Source organism: Anticarsia gemmatalis, chromosome 14 (assembly GCF_050436995.1).
Source record: "Anticarsia gemmatalis isolate Benzon Research Colony breed Stoneville strain chromosome 14, ilAntGemm2 primary, whole genome shotgun sequence".
Classification (NCBI taxonomy): domain Eukaryota; kingdom Metazoa; phylum Arthropoda; class Insecta; order Lepidoptera; family Erebidae; genus Anticarsia; species Anticarsia gemmatalis.
Window position 1 is genome coordinate 7,638,307 of NC_134758.1, and position 18,825 is coordinate 7,657,131.

The 18,825-nt window shown below is 34.0% G+C and overlaps 3 protein-coding genes across 5 annotated transcripts in view; all 3 read left to right on the plus strand.

The window, feature by feature from the left end:
* The first annotated feature begins 136 nt into the window (after nt 1–136).
* On the plus strand, nt 137–4,280 carry LOC142978334 (uncharacterized). Its single transcript, XM_076122733.1, has 5 exons — nt 137–306; nt 837–1,346; nt 1,555–1,912; nt 2,165–2,417; nt 2,650–4,280. Exons 2-5 carry the CDS (start codon nt 857–859, stop codon nt 2,959–2,961), a joined length of 1,413 nt encoding a protein of 470 aa, XP_075978848.1. The 5' UTR covers nt 137–306; nt 837–856; the 3' UTR covers nt 2,962–4,280.
* On the plus strand, nt 304–793 carry cnir (cornichon-like protein). The gene has a single exon (XM_076122734.1). It carries the CDS (start codon nt 320–322, stop codon nt 791–793), a length of 474 nt encoding a protein of 157 aa, XP_075978849.1. The 5' UTR covers nt 304–319.
* Nucleotides 4,281–10,899: 6,619 nt separating the features above from the next.
* pip (heparan sulfate 2-O-sulfotransferase pipe) overlaps nt 10,900–18,825 on the plus strand; it is a 74,191-nt gene continuing 66,265 nt past the window's right edge. The window contains exons 1-2 of one of the 3 annotated variants that reach the window (XM_076122672.1): nt 10,900–11,056; nt 12,232–12,510. In XM_076122672.1, the coding sequence (XP_075978787.1) occupies nt 12,467–12,510 (44 nt within the window). In that variant the 5' untranslated portion in view covers nt 10,900–11,056; nt 12,232–12,466. Of the gene's footprint in view, nt 11,118–12,231; nt 12,511–18,825 lie in introns of all 3 variants that reach the window. The other 2 variants (XM_076122673.1, XM_076122671.1) reach the window with 2 other exon arrangements.

The window sequence follows — 18,825 nt, forward strand, 5'->3', positions numbered from 1 at the left end:
GCTATGTGTTGCTATCGTGGGCCAAGGGCGTTAATCTTTTAATTCCTTTTAGGTAGCTATAGTAGCCCTACTTAGTGACTTGCCATTACAGCATTTTTAAATTGGCAGCACTTCGCAAAATAAATTCAATAAATTTATTCTGAGATGTCAAATTAACCTATCTATCAATTTTGAGCAGATCAATCACCAATAAAATATAATTTATTTGCAGTGTGTTTGCAGTTTTACAGTGCATCTGGTTCAGAAAATTACTGTTGTGCATATAACGATTCTTGCCATCGCAATTCTCTCACCTTGTACAAATTGGTAAAAAATAGTTATGATATTTACTGAAACATTGTTGTTTTTTCTTGGTCTAATCGATAACGGTGCTATATTATTTCTTTTAATTTACTATATAATTACGCTATCAGACCTAGAATGCGATTATTTAAATGCCCAAGAGTGTTGCGATAAATTAAACTATTGGTTATTACCGAAATATATCGCTCATTCTTTTATAACGTTTATGTTATTGTTCCACGGCCATATCATTTTGTTCCTTCTCAATCTGCCTATGTTCATATGGCTGTCGTTCGAATATCTCACTGTTCCTCAGGGCAACTTAGGCGCGTTTGATCCCGCTGAGATTCACAACAGGGGGCAGCTCAGAAAACATCTAAGAGATGTTATGATTTACATTGGTTACTATTTATTATTCTTTTTCTTATATCTTTATTGCTTTATATTAGCGTTACTCAAAGGAGATCCGCTTCATCGGTCTGCGGAAGGACAGATAGTAACAGAAATATAACTTGTATAAAGTGGTAGAATAAATATTAAAGTCTTATGAACAGATAAAAAAATAAAATAAATAATGTATGAGGAAGATATTGATGATAATGGTGCTGGGAGTGTGTCGTCGGAAGATGAAATAAGATGTGTGAAGATCCCTTTGCCAGAACACTTTGCTGCTTACTTGGAAAAGAAAGATTTGTGCAGAGATGTGGAACCCCTTGACTGTGACCAGAGTTTGTTGAACAAAATTACAACAAACTATGTTATAGCTAAGAAAATAATAAGTAATTTAACATGGCAAGATAAATCACTATGTAAGCATGTGTGTTCTATGTGGCACTCTGCCGTGCTGGCTCTGCAGAAGGAGCAGTTGGTTCCTGTGGATTTTGCTATCAGTTTAAGATTGTGCAATATAAAGAATGGAATCAGATTTTTAAAATCAAGTAATTTTTATACCGAACCATTGGCTGTCTTTGCTTTTACAAATCGTATTGGCTATGTAACAGGTAGCCAATGTGAGAGCCTTGTACCACCTCCCTGTGAGCCTGCTTGTGAAAAGCAACATTATCGTGAGTAAATATTGACAACCATAACTGCACCTGTTTTATAAATAACTCATGTGTCAATAGTGTTACAATGGCTTAACATTTATAGTGATTGTGTATTAATAATGGCTTTTGATCATGATTAGTATTAATTTTTTACTGTCTGTGAAACAATATAGTACTGCATTTGAGCAAATAATGTGTGTGTATTAATAAATAAAATTAATTTCAGTCATTGATATGATTCAGCAACAAGTGACATCTCCTAAGAATTGCATGCTCACAATGCAAGCATGCTATTTATCATACATGCCACTGCCTCACTCGGAAACATGGGAGAATGCTATAAGGCATAAGATGTTTTTAGAAACTCACCCTTTCATTGGTGGGATTTATATACCAGCTATACCTAATGTTGAGTTCACTATCATTAATATAAAGTCTGTCAGTAAGATACAAGAAGACTTCTATAATGTGGTCAATAAGCTGGCTGAGACTCATTATATAAAGGGTGTGCTGGTTTATGTTAACGATAGCTTTCTGTTGCATTCAGTAGAGGAAATTATTTTCCTGAACCATTTTAAAAAAGTGTAAGTATTGAATGATGCTCAATTTTTTAAAGTTGGCTGGCATTAGCTTTTTTTTAACTAATGAGATTGTATCTAACTGATTCTTTTTTGGAGATTCTAATGTGATCACTCTAGACCAGAATGATATTTGGAACATTTTTTATTTTGAGAGTTAGCCTTCCAGCGAACAGAATCTCCTTCCAAAATTATGACAGAAATAATTACATTGCTTAGGTAATGTGAATAACTGAGAGATTTTTTTTGTTTTTATAGGCAACCTGATGTCCCATATGCTCTTGGAGGGTGTATTGTAGAAGACACCATTTCTGATCAGAATGATATCAACGATGCTATAGATGGAATAAACATGGGCAAAGATTTTACCAGTGAAAATCTTATATCCATAGGAATGTTTTCTGTTCCTAAAAATATACCCCAAGATGAACTCTCGAATTTTAGTATGTATTCATTTATTTTGGAATCATCTGACTGGAGTAAAGCTAAGATGCAGGCTTCCATTAATAAGGTATGAACTAATATACAAAATTATTTCCTGGAACAAACCTACCCTCGGTTTCTGAGGTACATTTAGCAGCAGTTTATCTATTCAATAGCGTCAAAACTCATACAAAAAAACACCATTGAATAGATAAACTGCCGCTAAATGTACCTTAGAAACCGGGGGCTAATGGCTTGATTTTACTTACACTGAACCTCTTTCCTAAATCCAGAATTTTGAAAGTTCTTTTACTTTTCAGTTTTCGAAAAGCGTCCCACATTTCGAGCACAGTGTGGCAATAAAGATGTCTTGCGTGGGCCGAGACCAAAAGCACGAGTGGGAACAGCAATACTTCCGTATAGCGTTCCCAACAACTCGGATAGTCGGATGTTACGGCAATGGTGAGCTGGGCGTGAATAACCCTGCGCGCTCTGTCACCGAAGACTCACCGACATCAGTGAAGAGACACTGCCGGGATCCTGGTCCGCAATATGGCGTCATGTACTCCTACTCAACTATCTTCGTCTACATTGGCTGGGGGAAAATATTGACGCACCCGGAAACTAAATAAACGCCAAAAGGAGGCCTAGGCTGCTTTCGTTTTATAAATACTCCGTTTATTTATAATTTAACTCTCAATATTTCTACTATTTAGTATTTTTAGATATGTGTATTTAAAGTACAACTAGATAAAATATGCAATTCAAAGTTCATCAAACTATAACATATTTTAACCTTATTAGACCTATAATGTCTTAAGGTTTGAAAATAATTTATGTAGTCAACTATCAAATTTACCTACGATTGTAATAAGCTTACCTATGTTATGTAACATTTAAGTTACCTTATTAGCCACTGTTTTGCATGCTATGTTTAGCATTGCATGTTTAAGCACATAGTATATAACCAGCCAACAGGTTTTACTTTTTACGCCTTGGACAATCTTGAGGCTCGTGTGATATGGCAACTGTCTAGTCAAAACACAAAATGGGTCTCCTCTTATATCTCCTAAACTATCTTTCTACATGACTAATTTTGTATTTCAATAAGATTTGGTGTCTATTATAATCAACTTCAGAGTAAAAAATACTTCTAAGAATATAGTAGTGTCTATGGTTGTCGGTTTCACATCGTGATTATATCTATTGGTTATAATATCTGAAAGATTTCAGCAGACGTTTTATACATTTCCGTACCTATATTCCGGCTATGTATAGACCATTGTAAACTTGTCCTATAGCAGAGAAACCATCCATTAAATCTTTCATTTCCGAGTGAGAGTGTTTGAGTAAATAAAGGCAAGGGTTTTTATAATAATATTATTATATTAAATTTCAATATTCAATAGTCGACCACGTCACTGTCTGTTCACATAAAGAAATTAAGGGTTTCGGATAATTCTGCAGTTTGCGTTGATTTGTAACAGACTAGGCTCCCATAGTTATAAAAAGCTGTAAATTTATCAAAGTATACAACTTGTAATAACGTTTTTACAAATAAACAGATGAGGTAAACTTGGGTATTTATAATATTTGTCTAGCTATACATATTACTATCATTTTAAAATGATAGGATTTTCGTAAGTTAGTCTAAATACGATCTCCATTTATAATGTTTATGTGAACAGATTTTAGGATTAAGGAATATTTAATTACCTAGTTGTTTTTTTAATTGCTGCTAGTGTTAAGACACAATTGTTTGTTTTATAAGTTGCTAACTTTTCAATGGTTGTATTATTTTTTTATTTAAAGTATATTTTGTGTGTACATATTAAACCGTATTTATAAAACATACTACGCATCACACAGTAAAGTGTTAAAGTGACATATATTTGTAAGGTCTAGTACTATTGACTGCCACAATGCGATCAAAATAAATGTTTTAAATTTTCTTTTTGTTTTATTACTTATTTCCCAGTTATGAAGGACTAATCAAAAAACATTCTCAGTTTGGCAACGTGATAGTTTCGCAAGCTCTTATGTAGGGCGCTATCATAATTGTAGAAGAAAATAGCAATTGGTTTTTTTAACATTTATTGTTATTTGTTGTCATATTATCTGAAAGTGTAAACATTCCGATCTGATTTAAATATTTAGAATAAAGTTCAGGCTACTATTTATAAATAAATAATTTTAACCCATTAATGTCCCACTGCTGGGCAAGGGTCTCCTCCCGTAATGAGGGAGGGGTTAGGCCTTGAGTCCACCACGCTGGCCAAGTGCGGGTTGGGGACTTTGCATGCCTTCAAATAATGTATTAAAAAAATTTTAGGCATGCAAGGTTTCCTCACGATGTTTTCCTTCACCGTTGGAGCATGTGATCATTATTTCTAATACACACATAACTTCGAAAAGTCATTGGTGTGTTGCCTTGGGTTCGAACCTGCGACCACTTGCGTACTATCAGATCCAGTAGCGCTACCATGAGTTGGTAACTATAGTCTCCCGGAGACACTGTAGTTCTCGTAAAACTCGAACAGCGCCTTTAGCGGATAGTTAAGGTACCAAAATTGCTACCATGGGTCGCCATATTTAATAACGTGCAGTTAAATTAAACAACAGTGAATGTAGATTGGCTTTGTCGTTCATTCTTTCCCTATTTGAGCCCACTGTTGTAGTTGCGTTCTCACGTTAACTACTCTAGTTTTTAACTACGCCAACTCATGGTAGGGCTACAGAACTCATGACCAGCCACCGTATACACAACCAGACCACAGACGCAGTCCAGTCAGACTAAACTAAATCAATAAAAAAGTTTAAAAACGTATGTGTCCAGCTAGTAAAATTGTTGCAATAAAAATAAAAAACCTAAAATTCAAATTCAAATTATTTTTATTCGCAGAAAATATGGTACAAGAGTTGGTTATCAAAACAATACAGTATCACATATTTTGTCATTAAGACATGCAAATATTAGGCATTAAACATTATATAAAACTTAAACTTAAATTAAATATATTCTAAACATTTGAAACTTATTTTTTATACATATAACACCTACACAAATCGAGGGTATAAAGAATAATATTTTTCCTTACAAAGTGTTAGTAAAATGGTAAGATTGAGTGGCGTATTTCTTTAGAAAATCATTTATAGAGTAGAAACATTCCTGTACCAGCCATTTGTGCAGTGAAATACAAAATTTATTATACGGTAATTCCGTTATACTTTTTGGTATAGAATTATATATTAATGGCGCCATATATACACAACTATGTCGGATCATTTCAAGTCTGGGCACTGGTAATTTTAAATATGAATGCGTGACTGTTCGTTTATTGTTGTTATTTTTCACTTCAAAAAGGTGAGTGTTATATTTTACAAATTTAGCTGTTTCATAAATATAAATACTGGGTACTGTTAAAAGATTGTGTGTTTTAAATATAGGCTTACAAGATTCATGCCATTCCAAGTTAAATATTGCACGTACACATTTCTTTTGTGCTACAAATATCCTTGTACTATCTATTGAATGTCCCCACACAACTATACAATAGCGAATTATAGAACAAACATATGCATGATAAGCCATCAGTGAAGCATGCATGGAAGTGGTTTCTTTTACTTTTTTCAATGCGAAGACAAATTTGTTATTTTTTTTACAGATGCTGGCAATGTGTTCAGTCCATTTTAAGTGTTGGTCGATAATAATACCCAAGAATGTAGTACTTTGTAATTGATTGATATTTTGATTATTGTATGTTATATTTAGCTCTTTGTTGCTACTTTTTTGTGTTTTGAAGTTAATTATGTTAGTTTTTCCTATGTTAATTTTTAAATTATTTAAGTCTAACCATGTTATTATATCTTTTAATGCATTATTAATATTAGTTTCAAATTTTTCTTCATCTTTGGAAGTGATGATTATTGAGGTATCATCCGCAAACAAGACACAGTCATGTTGAGCTACTGCTTTGGGAAGGTCGTTTAATAATATTTGTATAAATGTATAAGAAATAAAAAAAAGTATACTTGGTCGTGCAATGTTGAGCATCAGTGATTGCGGAATGGCAGTATTATTAGATGTTTCTTTTATAAATATTAATAAGTTAGTCTTAGAATATGTAGGTACCTACTGTCTGCATTATCATACACGGGCACGTATATAACATATTATAACCAAGTAGAGAACATAAAGGCTTTAAAGATCATCAATGAGGAGCATTTGAGAAGAGAGTTTGCCTTTAAGTAGGAACTCATTGTTTCACGTGACTCTCGCAACGTAATGAGGTTTAATGAGTTGTTTAGAAGACGTTAAGTGTGTGTGTCGTGTGTGGGAAGTGGGATGCGACGCGGATTGCGTACTACAACCGGCTTACCCTTATTTGTAACAAAATTGTGTGCAAAAGCCAGTGTAGTAATTACTACCGTACTTTAGTGTAGCAGACATGACGCTAATTGTTAGTACAGTTGTAATTAGTTAACATATGTGTAATGTACTAATACCGGCGACATTGTTTATAAATTATGTTTTGGTTTTAGATAAAATAAAATGTTAGCTTGATGATACCTATCTGGCTATTATTCGTTTTAGGCTGTCTTACTTTAATAATGATTCCATCCGTGATATGTAGCTTACTTTGTTATAGGGAACGCACCTTCCACAGTCAGTAAACCCGCCTGTGACGCACCTACACGCAGAACTCATATCTCCTGATAGTCCTAACAAGTGTGAAATACAACTCATTTGGTTTTTGGGATGGTTACCGCTTACTATAGATAACGGCAATGATATGGCTCATTAAACACAGTTTATTAAAATCATTTACAAACTCATTTAACTTGAATTGCAGTTCCATTAACCCTCAAAATATTATCTATTCTAAGAGTAGATACGTCTACCTACCTATGTCCCCAGTAGCTTGATATCGTTGTCACTGAGTTAGCGTACGGTGTATCTATTGTAGTTTCCTTTTTGCTAGCTAATGTGTCTATGAATAGTGTGCTGTTACACAACCCATAATCATTCGGCTACCCTAATGTAGTTAACTATAATTGTCTAGTAAATGGTTGCCGACACGCCATGACGCCACAGTCAGTAAGCTTTTGTACATATGCATAAGATACCGTAAAAAAATGCTGGGTTATGTATCGACTTTTTAAGGTACTTCCTAACTTCATACTTACGTAGAAATAAGAAATCTTGACAGTCAGATCCAAACGGATTTCCTCATATTGATGGCTGTGGTTTATACATTGTATATCTAGATCAACGTGCAAATATTTCACAGGGTGAAAAGCCGTGAAACCCGTCTCATACGACACTCGATTAGAATGAAATGCTATATGTCGTTGTCACCCGCGGTCTACCTACGAAAGTGTGTATTTCACATCTACGAGCTTTTACATATGAGAAGGAAAGTGTGAGGTGAAATCTTGCCACTGTAGATTAGTCTTTTATAGCGGCACTCAGCTTGTCAGCTCAAACATATAAACCTGCTTAGTGCTTAGGTAATCTGCGAGGAGCGGTATAAACTAACTTCTCGTAACCATTACTTTCTCTAAGGTTGAAATTCGTGTCCTGTGAAACGTAACAATCGATTAAGACTGATTTATTTAAATAGCTTAGTAATTTAATTAATGTGTTTCGGTATTAATCTAGTTTTATCTCATCCGGTTCCTATGAATATTTTAGTGAAATTTAGCTGTTATGCTAAACCTAAAATGTTATTGGGTAATGATGATGTCCTCAAAGCAGCTAAGATACGCGTTATAAAGAATTTATAAACCTTTTATGAGCCCTTGAACGACATGCTTACATAGTAAACTTACATTAAGTATATACCTGTTCATCTTTAAGCCAGGCTCAACTTGACCCGGCGATTTCCTATGACTAACTGTATGAAGAGTTAATTCACTGAATATAAAAAGGGATTGATTTAATTATGCTACCCGAGATTTAAATGTTTCAGTTATCGTAGACCAGGGTGAGATTTTGTCAATTTTTAAATAATTTGATAGCAGTCCTCGCGAAAAGCTAGCGACGTACCTAATTAAACGTAGTTACCTTCTGACTACTCATTTGAGTAACCTAAAAATCACCCGGTTCCATCGTACTGGAAGCGAAGTAAATAACTTTAATAGTTTTTGGCAACAATGATTGTAACAAAAAAGGATGAATATAATGCCATGAAGTCGTTTAACAAACGACTTTCACGAGCATGAAAATATCTTTATATTCGTGTTTTGAAAAGTGAAACGGAAAAGTTTCTGTGTCGCGTGACTCAAATAATGGTAGATGTCTGCAAATGTACCAAAGTAGTTGCGAAATTTAAGTGAGAAATAATTAATCATTTACATAAATTCCATTGTTTTTATCTGTCCACACATGGGAAAAGTCAGTAAAAGTTTTATATACATATCTTAAATACGTGTTGGGAAAAATTGGAAGACTGATCAATGATGACAACTGTCAAATGCAATGCATAATTTAAAATGATTTATTTCCGTCAATTTTAGAATTTATATCTTATTCGATTCATTTTGTATTAAAAACATTGAGTTTGAAGTTTAATTTGGAATTTATTTTAGAAATTATAAAAGAGCTTATTTGAATATAACGGTCGCAGTATAAAACATTGAAGCGTAGAAGGAAGAGTCTAGGTGCTCAAGGCAATAGACAATAACGAGTATTTAATAACAGAACTGGCAGGATAGCGACATGAATACACTTATTATTTGATGAACATTGGTAGTTAGTAGTTATAAAAATAGGTGGGTACGTTAATAATTGAAGTGACCGTTAACTTGTGTATTGCGATGTTTATGCGCACACAAGTAAATGGAAAAAGAACGTATGATTTTTTAGTATTTCTCTTTTGTTGTGTGCGACAATAAAAAACGACGGGCTTATCGTAAATTGAAAATACGAATTATCTTAATTTTAAAAGAAGTAAAAGCAATCCGTTCTCCTTTCAGATTTTGAGTTATTTGACTATACAAGTACCCTATTGATGACAAAATAATATAAAATTAGACATTCAATTCAATTTACCAATGTGGATCGTGTACTCAAATGCCGAGAAAGCCAACACCTGTGTCAAAGCTGTAAGTATATTATCCACATGAAAGATAACTGATTTTAGTAAATTAGTAGATATTTACTTATTTAGTATAACTCACCTTACTCCACACCAGCTTAGAAACCTCCCTTGGTAACAAGTGAGGTTTCTAAGCTTAAAGAAAAGCTCCGTGAAAAACGAGCCAGTTGTTTGAAAACTTAGCACTCCTGCATAATGTCATATATTATGAGCGTTACAGGTTATTGTTATTATATGAATTAATTGTTAATATATGAATAACCCTGAATGAATAAAATATTTTGAATCGTGTAAAACTGAAAACATTATGCCTATAAGACCGAGTCATACAGACTTAAGTTTTTAAACATTTTGATTTCAGGATTACTTACACGATCGATGACAATTAATGTACATTATAACGTATTAAGTTTCGAACAAAACCTAACTACCTATATTTTAAATTAAACATAACATTTACTGTCAAAGAAAAACAAAAACTAGATTAGTTTTGTCCCTCAAAGCCGCCTAGGTGTGGCGCATCACCGGCATTACCTATTATTCGCGTGTAACCAAAGCACGCAATGTGAATGTGATAATTTCACCTTTGTCCGTAATGACTGACACATCTAGACAGGAGATTCTATTAAATGTTTTTTTAGAACACGTTGTATATTATTAATTCACACCTATTTGTTCATACGTAGTTTTATAATAAGTAGGTAGTATTATTTAATTTAGTTAAACAACTCGTAAACATAGATCCCGATACATTTTACAGTTACTAAGGCTGTATATTACCTTGAGAAGTACTTGTGAAGTGTTATTAAATTCGCACCGTGTGTTTGTAATATCTCGTTTTTTACGCGACGTTAAATGCACGCCCTGAAAACTTTGATAAATGCGTTGATGTCTTTCTTGTGACAAATTGTTTATAGTACAGATGTTTGTATAGTTTTAATAACTGAACGTATAAATCTTAATAAAAAAAATAATTATGTATAAATAAATTCATTTATCCTGTAGGACAAGTTGTGTGGATATGAATAAAGCAAGGGAAGTTAGCAGGGAATAGGGATCGTAGCAAGTGGTGTTCTTTAATCTCTGACTACTCTTATGGGAGAAGGGCCTATGTATATGAATAATAATGATTAATAGATAATTCACTATTTCAACGTCTTTAATTACCACAACTTAACATTTCTAAAAATCATTACAAGTATTAGCTGATTCTAGGTTACATTTTTACTATAATGAAAGTTAATGATAATTATTAAGTTTCTATTATAAAACACTAACAATCGTATAAATACACATTCACCATATTACAATTCAAAGCTCCTGAAATCCCACAAAAAATCGAGCGTACATCACACAAACCTATCAACCCAAATACCTACACGTTTTAAACTGTATTCATGTGACAGTTTATACAGCGATACGCATAACATGAATAATGATAAAACTGTAGAGTTTATGAAATGTTCAGTGTTTGTACAATTGAGTGGTGCATCGGAGGCTTCACTGGCTTCAGTAGGGGGCGAGTGGCAGTGCTCCGGCTAGAGGCCCCGCGGCCGCACGTACCCGACCCTCTCTCTACTGCACGCACTCGTAGAAAGTCGCGCGAACGTAATCTGCCGAACAAAAAGTAATTCTCTATTATTTATCTGTGTTTTGTGAAGTAAAAAAAAATATACTTGAAAATAATAGTACGTATTTATGAATTTATTATCAAAGTTTTTTTGTAATATTTAACGTTACATCCGTATAAGTAATAGCGTGACTGTATTTTTTTTTGCGATTAGGAAAAATAATTGTGTTATTATGTTTAACCGGGTTTTCCTTTATTTTAGTGGCAGATATTTTTTATAGTATTTGTAGTTATTTTTAGTGAGTAAGGTAAATGTCCAATATATCGTATTTGCGTAAAAATATAAATACAATAAATATTATCGTATGTACACTTTTGCGAGTGTCGAGAATTTTTTAAAAGGGTCCATAGATTCATCAAAATTTAATTATAGCGGCAAAATATTTTATGCGTAAAGTTATAATTTTCACACATCACGCGACGTGAGTAATTAAAAGGCACACTCCGTTTACATGTTTCTAAAATGTTAATATGACATTGTTTGATTAATTTTCCATGCGCGTGATAAAATCAAGCTATTATTTATTTTAAAAATTAATACATATATAAGCTTTAATATAGAGCTATCTAATCTCATTCAATAAACCTAAGAACTCTTATTGAATAAAGTATTTAACAGTATCCAAACAAAGGCAAGTACATAATATACAATAAGCTTGCAAATTAAATAAAAAGGTTTATAGTATGAATGATATTATTATTGAAGCCGTGCTCGAGATAAATGTTAATGCAGCGAGAGGAGAGCGCGCCGCGGCGCTTGCGCATCCGACGCCATCACTTTCTCCCGCGCTGTAATCGTTGCCAAAATTATATTAGATAGTAGATACCATCAATTAAATCCATTGTATTTTCTCTTAGATATTACTATAACATTGTAGGTTTATTGCTATAGTACCTACTACATATGACTTAAAATAAATTATTTCAAAATATTTTATTGCTAAAAAAACGGTAAGGGGTTGGAGATGATGATAACAAGCTTCAATTTAAACGTTATATGTCCGTTTATAAATAACAGAGTATTAGGATTAAAACTAATTTAATACAATTACTGATCACGCTATAACATATATTAAATGTTTTCGTTACAGTCAATTATCGTTCTTGATTTATAGTACACTATAAATTATCTATAATTAATTAAAAAATCTAATTGTTTTAATATGTTTCAGACAATGCTGGTCACTGGCGAGAAGCCGCGACACCACTAGACCGTGTAGAGTTATTTGAACACCGAAGCGTTTAAGTGGACCAGTGCGGACACAGTGATACTCTCATAAGTTAAAAAAAAACAGTTGTGGACACTGCGGAACAAACATTTAAAGATTAAGTGAAAGTTAGTAATTTCCTATATTTGTGTGGGAGAGGCCGAGCTAAAGTGTAAAGACAAAGACGAGCGCAGGAACAATGGACCACCTGTTCCGGCAGCGGCGGATTAGTGTGCCCAAGAGGTAAGAGCTTTCATAACCGACTTTTATACTGATTATAGTATTCACGTCTCATTGTTTAGAACTGACTGTTGTCGGTGAGCCCGCATTGTATGGCAGTGTACTGCTTACACCGGCACGCCTACCAAACTCATTACAAATCTCTCGCCGACCATCCTCTGGAACTGCTAATTCTATTCGGTCACGCACGACCGATTCACTAATCGCAATTAATGTGGAAGAAATGAATGATGGCGATAAACGTCGATTTATTCGAATTTTGATTCGACTGTCGAATCGATTAAACTCGCAGATGTAAACATCGATTTCCAGTGTCGGGTGAATGACACGAGAGGCAGACAACACGGGCGTTTTTGTCAACTATATCTCGGGCATTGTTGCCAACTACTGACAATGGTGCGTTGACGTCGATGCTAGAGTACTTATCTCAAGCTCATTCTCATGCAGGTGCTTGTGAAAGAGCCTTCCAAATTTACTGAGCACGACAAAAATATATCAATTATTAGTCAAAATTGCCGGAAAATCGGTGCGTTACCAAAATCCCTGAATGCCTATCTATATGCTTATTTGCGGTATCTTTGCGATAATTGCTGAAACGAGAACTTTATCATTTGATTTTCTGTTTCATAACACTTTATTATGTCAATTGATCAAGAATTGATAATGCAATAAATAGAGCCTGTGTGGTCTATGATAAAAAGAGCTTGTAAAAATAGCAGTGCATTGAATCGCGACGTACTCGTATTTTCGCCGATATTACCACATGATAGATGTTTCTATTCATTGAACTGTATTATTATGCAAAATGCAAGTTACTATGAATACTGGTTATCCTATTGAATTATTTATCCCTTGTATTTTCCTGTAAAGGGCTTATTTCATTTGTTTTTGTCTATTCCTGTTGTCAAGTTTCTACATAATGTCTGTATATTTTGCTTCAATGCCGGTAGGCAAACTGTATTCTATTTAAACATAGGTACATAAATTACATGCCTTATCTCGATAACCTAGCTTATTTTTTTTCATGCGAATATTTTTCATCAGTTGACAGTTTTTTAATTACAAGCCTGAGCTGACCGTCTGGTTAATAGATAACCACTAACTAGTTTAGTACTTATTTAAAGGAGGCCGGGAAATATAAAGGTGTAAGATCAGTGTTGGGTGAACCAAGAATTTTTTTTTGATTTCTATTCCATTTAATTTGATACAGATCCAGCGAATACTTTTTGAGATAATCAAAAAAATGTGTATTTTTGCATACATTGATGATATGTAATATACAGGTAACATTTTGCTTTGAAGTCGGCTTATGTTAGAATTATAAAATAAACGTATGAACTGCTAAAACTCTAAGGAATTTCGAGCTAAAGTCCAGTTTTATTGATATCCAAGCTACGGCACTGGTGACATAAAGTGTAATAAAAATTGTAACTTATTTGAACGATATAGACTCATCGTGGCACATACAGAGCAGGTGAAATAAATATACGAAATACCTATATTATTTTAATAAGGAAAAGACAGTGTAAGAGGACTTCAACTGTGCAAATATTTAATTCAAAATTATTCTTAACAATTATGTGTGGAACAGCAAAAACATGTTTCGTGTGTTTTATACTCACCTTGAAAAATATTATTTTATAAAAGAACATTTTAATAATTAAATGTATTTTTTTTTAATAATTCAAACAGTATTATAGCACCTGTTTCGGTAAGAGTATCATTTTAAAATTTGACATGGATTAAACAATGTGTTAAAAGCAAGGAATATATATTTTTTTTTTTTTTTTTTTTTTTTTTTTTTTTTTTTTTTTTTTTTTTTTTTTAAAAGACAACTCCCGCACTAAGAATTGCTCTTGTGTCGCGGGGACTTTTACAAACATACAAACAACGGACACAAAGCACAACCAGACCCGAAACAATTATTTGTGAATCGCACAAATAATTGCTCCGTGTGGGAATCGAACCCACGACCTCCCGTTGCAGTGGTATCGGCGTGGCGACCTAAACCACTGCGCCATGGAGGTAGTCATTATTAATTAAAAATTCCGACAAAAATTAATAAAACACGCGAAAATGAAAGATCTAGCGTTTATCTTCAATTATAATTATGTACAGCCAGTATATTACACAGTTTTTTATACAATACTAATGTGCAAGTTATATAACACAACAATATGTAGAAACATAATGTGCAACTTTAACTTACATTAGTCTAATGCAAGTCTACAGCAGTCTAGGAACCGGGTTATACTGGGAAAGTTGGGTTTGATAAATACAAACAAGTATGACAAACAGAGCCCAGACACTGTCATTAATATCTTATCTACATGCAAAGTTAACACAGAGAAAGTACATATTAATGATCAGCCATTGAACTGAGCAGTAGCACGATTCTCTACAGTCGGTACAATTGAGTATCGTGAATTTGACATTTAAAATGTACTGCAAAAATAATTCCAATGATGCCCGTCAGAGGCGCTGATCACATTTTCATAAAAAAAGTCTTACCTTTTTTAATTCAACTTTTTTTTATTTCGCGATTGCTGGCCGGTTGTCAAAAGTCGATAGTGGTACATATCAAACGTAAATTGTGATCTGGCTTCAGACGATGGTAATCAAATTACTTTATGACTTCCTATTGCAATCCTTTAGATACGTTTTGTTAATCTAATTGATTGTATTGCATGAATATAAAAATAAATAATTGCAGCTTTCACTCGTTTTTGCATTTGTCATAGATTAAAAGTATTTATAGCTGCTTTAATACACAGGATGCATTAATTAAGTGATTCAGTGTGTTTGCTTATGCTGTATCTATATTAATAACATAAATCTTAGGAGTTTATTCCTTTGAACGCGCTAACCTTAGAAACATCTGGTTCAGATTGAAAGTACACATACATATTTTTGTTTGTGAATTGTCCATTTACTGAAAAAGCTGTAGGGTCTCTATGAACATGCTTTGATTAATAAAAGTAGTGCAGCAATTTAAAATATATGGCACTGAAAAACTAAAGCCAAGCGGACGAAGTTGCCGCCCATCTTTATACAAAGCGGGCGGCAATATCTTTATTTTTGTATAAATAATTCTTCTGTTAGTGTGTATGTCACTGAACTTCTCTTAAACGACTGGACCGATTTTGATGAATTTTTTTGTGAGTGTTCAAGGGGATCTGAGAATGGTTTAGATTCACAATTTTGTCCGCTGGACAATGTTTTTTTATTTAATTTTTATGGCAAAACAACGTTTGCCGGGTCAGCTAGTTTATTATAAAACGTTGAAGAAGCAACAGGACGTTGTAGTCATCAATTGATATAATTATCATATCTCCTTACCAGTCGTACATAATCATAGTTGCGTATGGTATCAAAACCTCGTTACTAGAGAATTCAGGTAACCGTTTAAGTAATTAGTTTTACTTTCTAGTAGCAAGAAGCATTTATACATAGGAACAAATACTGTAATCAACATCCGCTCTCTACGTACAACTTCTTTGACATTCTTACTGTGTTCCTCATTTCTTTTCTCAGTGCGTTCCTGTTAAGTATGATTGTGTGTAAAATGATTGTCGTCAACAAACAGTTGTTTTCTTTGAACTATACGGAAGTTAATTACCGTCTCGTGATGAGTGCGCATTTTATATCCACTGGTTTCGTACACTGTGCCCGCGTTGTGTCAATCAATGACTATCGGGCATTTCGTTATGGAATCATTAGCAACCTTTTTACGTTACAAATATAACGTGATTCATATTTCACTAGAAATCATCGGACGATCGAAGTGCCTGTTACCATGTACCTAAATGACGAGCATTCCGTTACAAATTAAATTTTAATATTGATTGTACAATTGACTAAAGTGACAATCTGACAGTAGTTGTCTATGATTAGACTAATAAACACGATAAAAAAAAATAAGCCAGCATAGTTCGTGCATTCATACTATTATAATAATTTGAGAAGCTCAATTTATTATCTAAAAATCGGAAATTAACACGCATTATTTACATTGGATCGTTTGACATTATGTTTAATAACATGTTCATTAGCTAGTTTACGGTTTCTCGCGACTGACCCCAGTATTATGACCTTGTAGATGGAACGATGTAGCATGAGGGTGTACGTGCTGTGATCTCCTATAATTTACAAGTTAACCTGTTGACTTCGCATGCATAATAAATGGGTGTAAGTTAGCACCGTGTAGGCGTACGGTAAATAAGTATGTCGGGACCCTCGGGGAGTACGGTTTATGAAGACGTTACATTAATTTCCGGGATCAAGGAATATCGTGTACCTCTATTTCACTTTATTAAACATTTATTGATGAGTGTTGCTATGTCCAAACTTTGCATTATGCTAATCGCATTTCAGATTGCTTCCATCAAACAGTCATTGATATTTTCGATTACGAAATCCCCTTATTCAAGTTGTTTATTGCGATTATATTTACAGTTATATTACCTTTATCTCAATAAGACAGATACTTTTATATAACTTTCAATTGAAAGTGTAAAATTACGAAACATTGAATACAATAATTAAAAAATAATTCACTTAGATCATTCTAGCGGTCCTTACAATATTCGCGTGATTATACAATCGACTGCTTTCTGATGAATCGACTCATGTATATGATTGGCAGTCTAGAAAGTTTGCAGACATTATCTATTTGAATGAATATAATATTGACTCCTTCTCAACTCTCGGAATGTATCCGACTGCTGATCGTGAATGAGGTATCGAGTTTGATTACTGGGTCGACGGATTGACGGATTCCCGGATGAACTATTGGCTCTTCTAATTTAAATCAGACTTTTCCTAAAATGTAACCCGGAATTTGGTAATAGTAAGCTTGCCTCTATAACATGGGACTATCATTGTAATATATATTTTTTAAATATTTATCGTGTGGAAAGTATTTGTTGGCGTATAAACGTCAATCAGAGAAATATTTCGCATGTAGAAACTGTGTTCATGCTCCAGTTGCAGTGTGGACGGCACGGAGCCGCTCGGTCGTTGTCGTTGCAAACAAACGCACCTCACCGTCTTAGCATCTTTTAGTTTTACTACGAAGAAAACAGGAGTTACATTGAACTCATTTCTCCTTACAGCTTTATTAACCCAATTAAATATGTACTCGCAAACTGTATGTGACAAGTCAATTCACTATTGTAACGTGTAGGAATGTCCGGACATGTGTATGTATATTACCTGATTGATATTTTGTTCAAGTTGTACGATTTAATCGATGGAAGCAGGTGGTTACGGTGCTCAGTTACAATATAAACAGCCTATTAGTTAACATGGCTTGCTGCAGTATAATATTTCAATTCATGTCAATGATATGTACAATTTGTTAGCTAATTAGTTCTTTTTTGCTCTACAAAAACGGTGCTATGGACATCGTAAAAATACCAAGTTTTTTTTTTATAACGATGTGTGACTATTGAAGTGAAGGCTGTATATTTTTTTGTTGTTTAGTTCAGTGTCCCACAACTGATTAAGAGACTTTACCACATCATAAAAACGCAAAGATTGTTCATTCTGCTACACAACAAACATAGTTTTTAAAAAACTATGTTTAAAGTTCTATACAACTACATATTATGTAGATGATCCATTGAGAACTAAACCTATAAATGCATGCTAATAACAAACGCAGCAGGGAAAATACAGCGTCTATATGCAATGAGCCGAGTCAATGATTAGTTATTAGTGATGTCGGGCATTAGGTCTGTGCCACATCCTCGGCAATCAGCGTCGAGTGTCGCCGCGTGGTTCCGCTCTCTGCACGGAACAGGAATACAGCCAGCTCTTCACACGCCGCTGTCCACGAAAACAGACTTACATCAACACTTTCACCAAACATCCATTATATCATATTACGAAGATTTTGTGGTAAAATTACAAGTGTATGAAGACGTTTTGTAATAACTCCACCATAGCGAATACACACGTAATGCCGAGGATGACGATGGATTTCGTACAATTATATCTGTACGTCGGCTATGTTTCATTACTCTGCTGTTTTCACGAGCTAATGTAACGTTCGCATCAATTACGTATCGGGAGGAGGGAGCGTGTGCGTGACTGCCACTCTTGTTCCATCGTTCTCATGATGCTTCAGTACACAGAAAAAGTAATCAGTATTCAGAATATTTTTAGAGCGTTCAATTAGAATTCTTGTCCATTGTTATGTTCGGTGTCGGCGTCGCGTCGCCAGGCGCTAGGCAAGGTCTAGGTCGTTGTTCGCTGACGAACAGTTATCGACGCAACGCTTCACTTCCTACCCTCTGCATCGGAAAGTAATTTTTC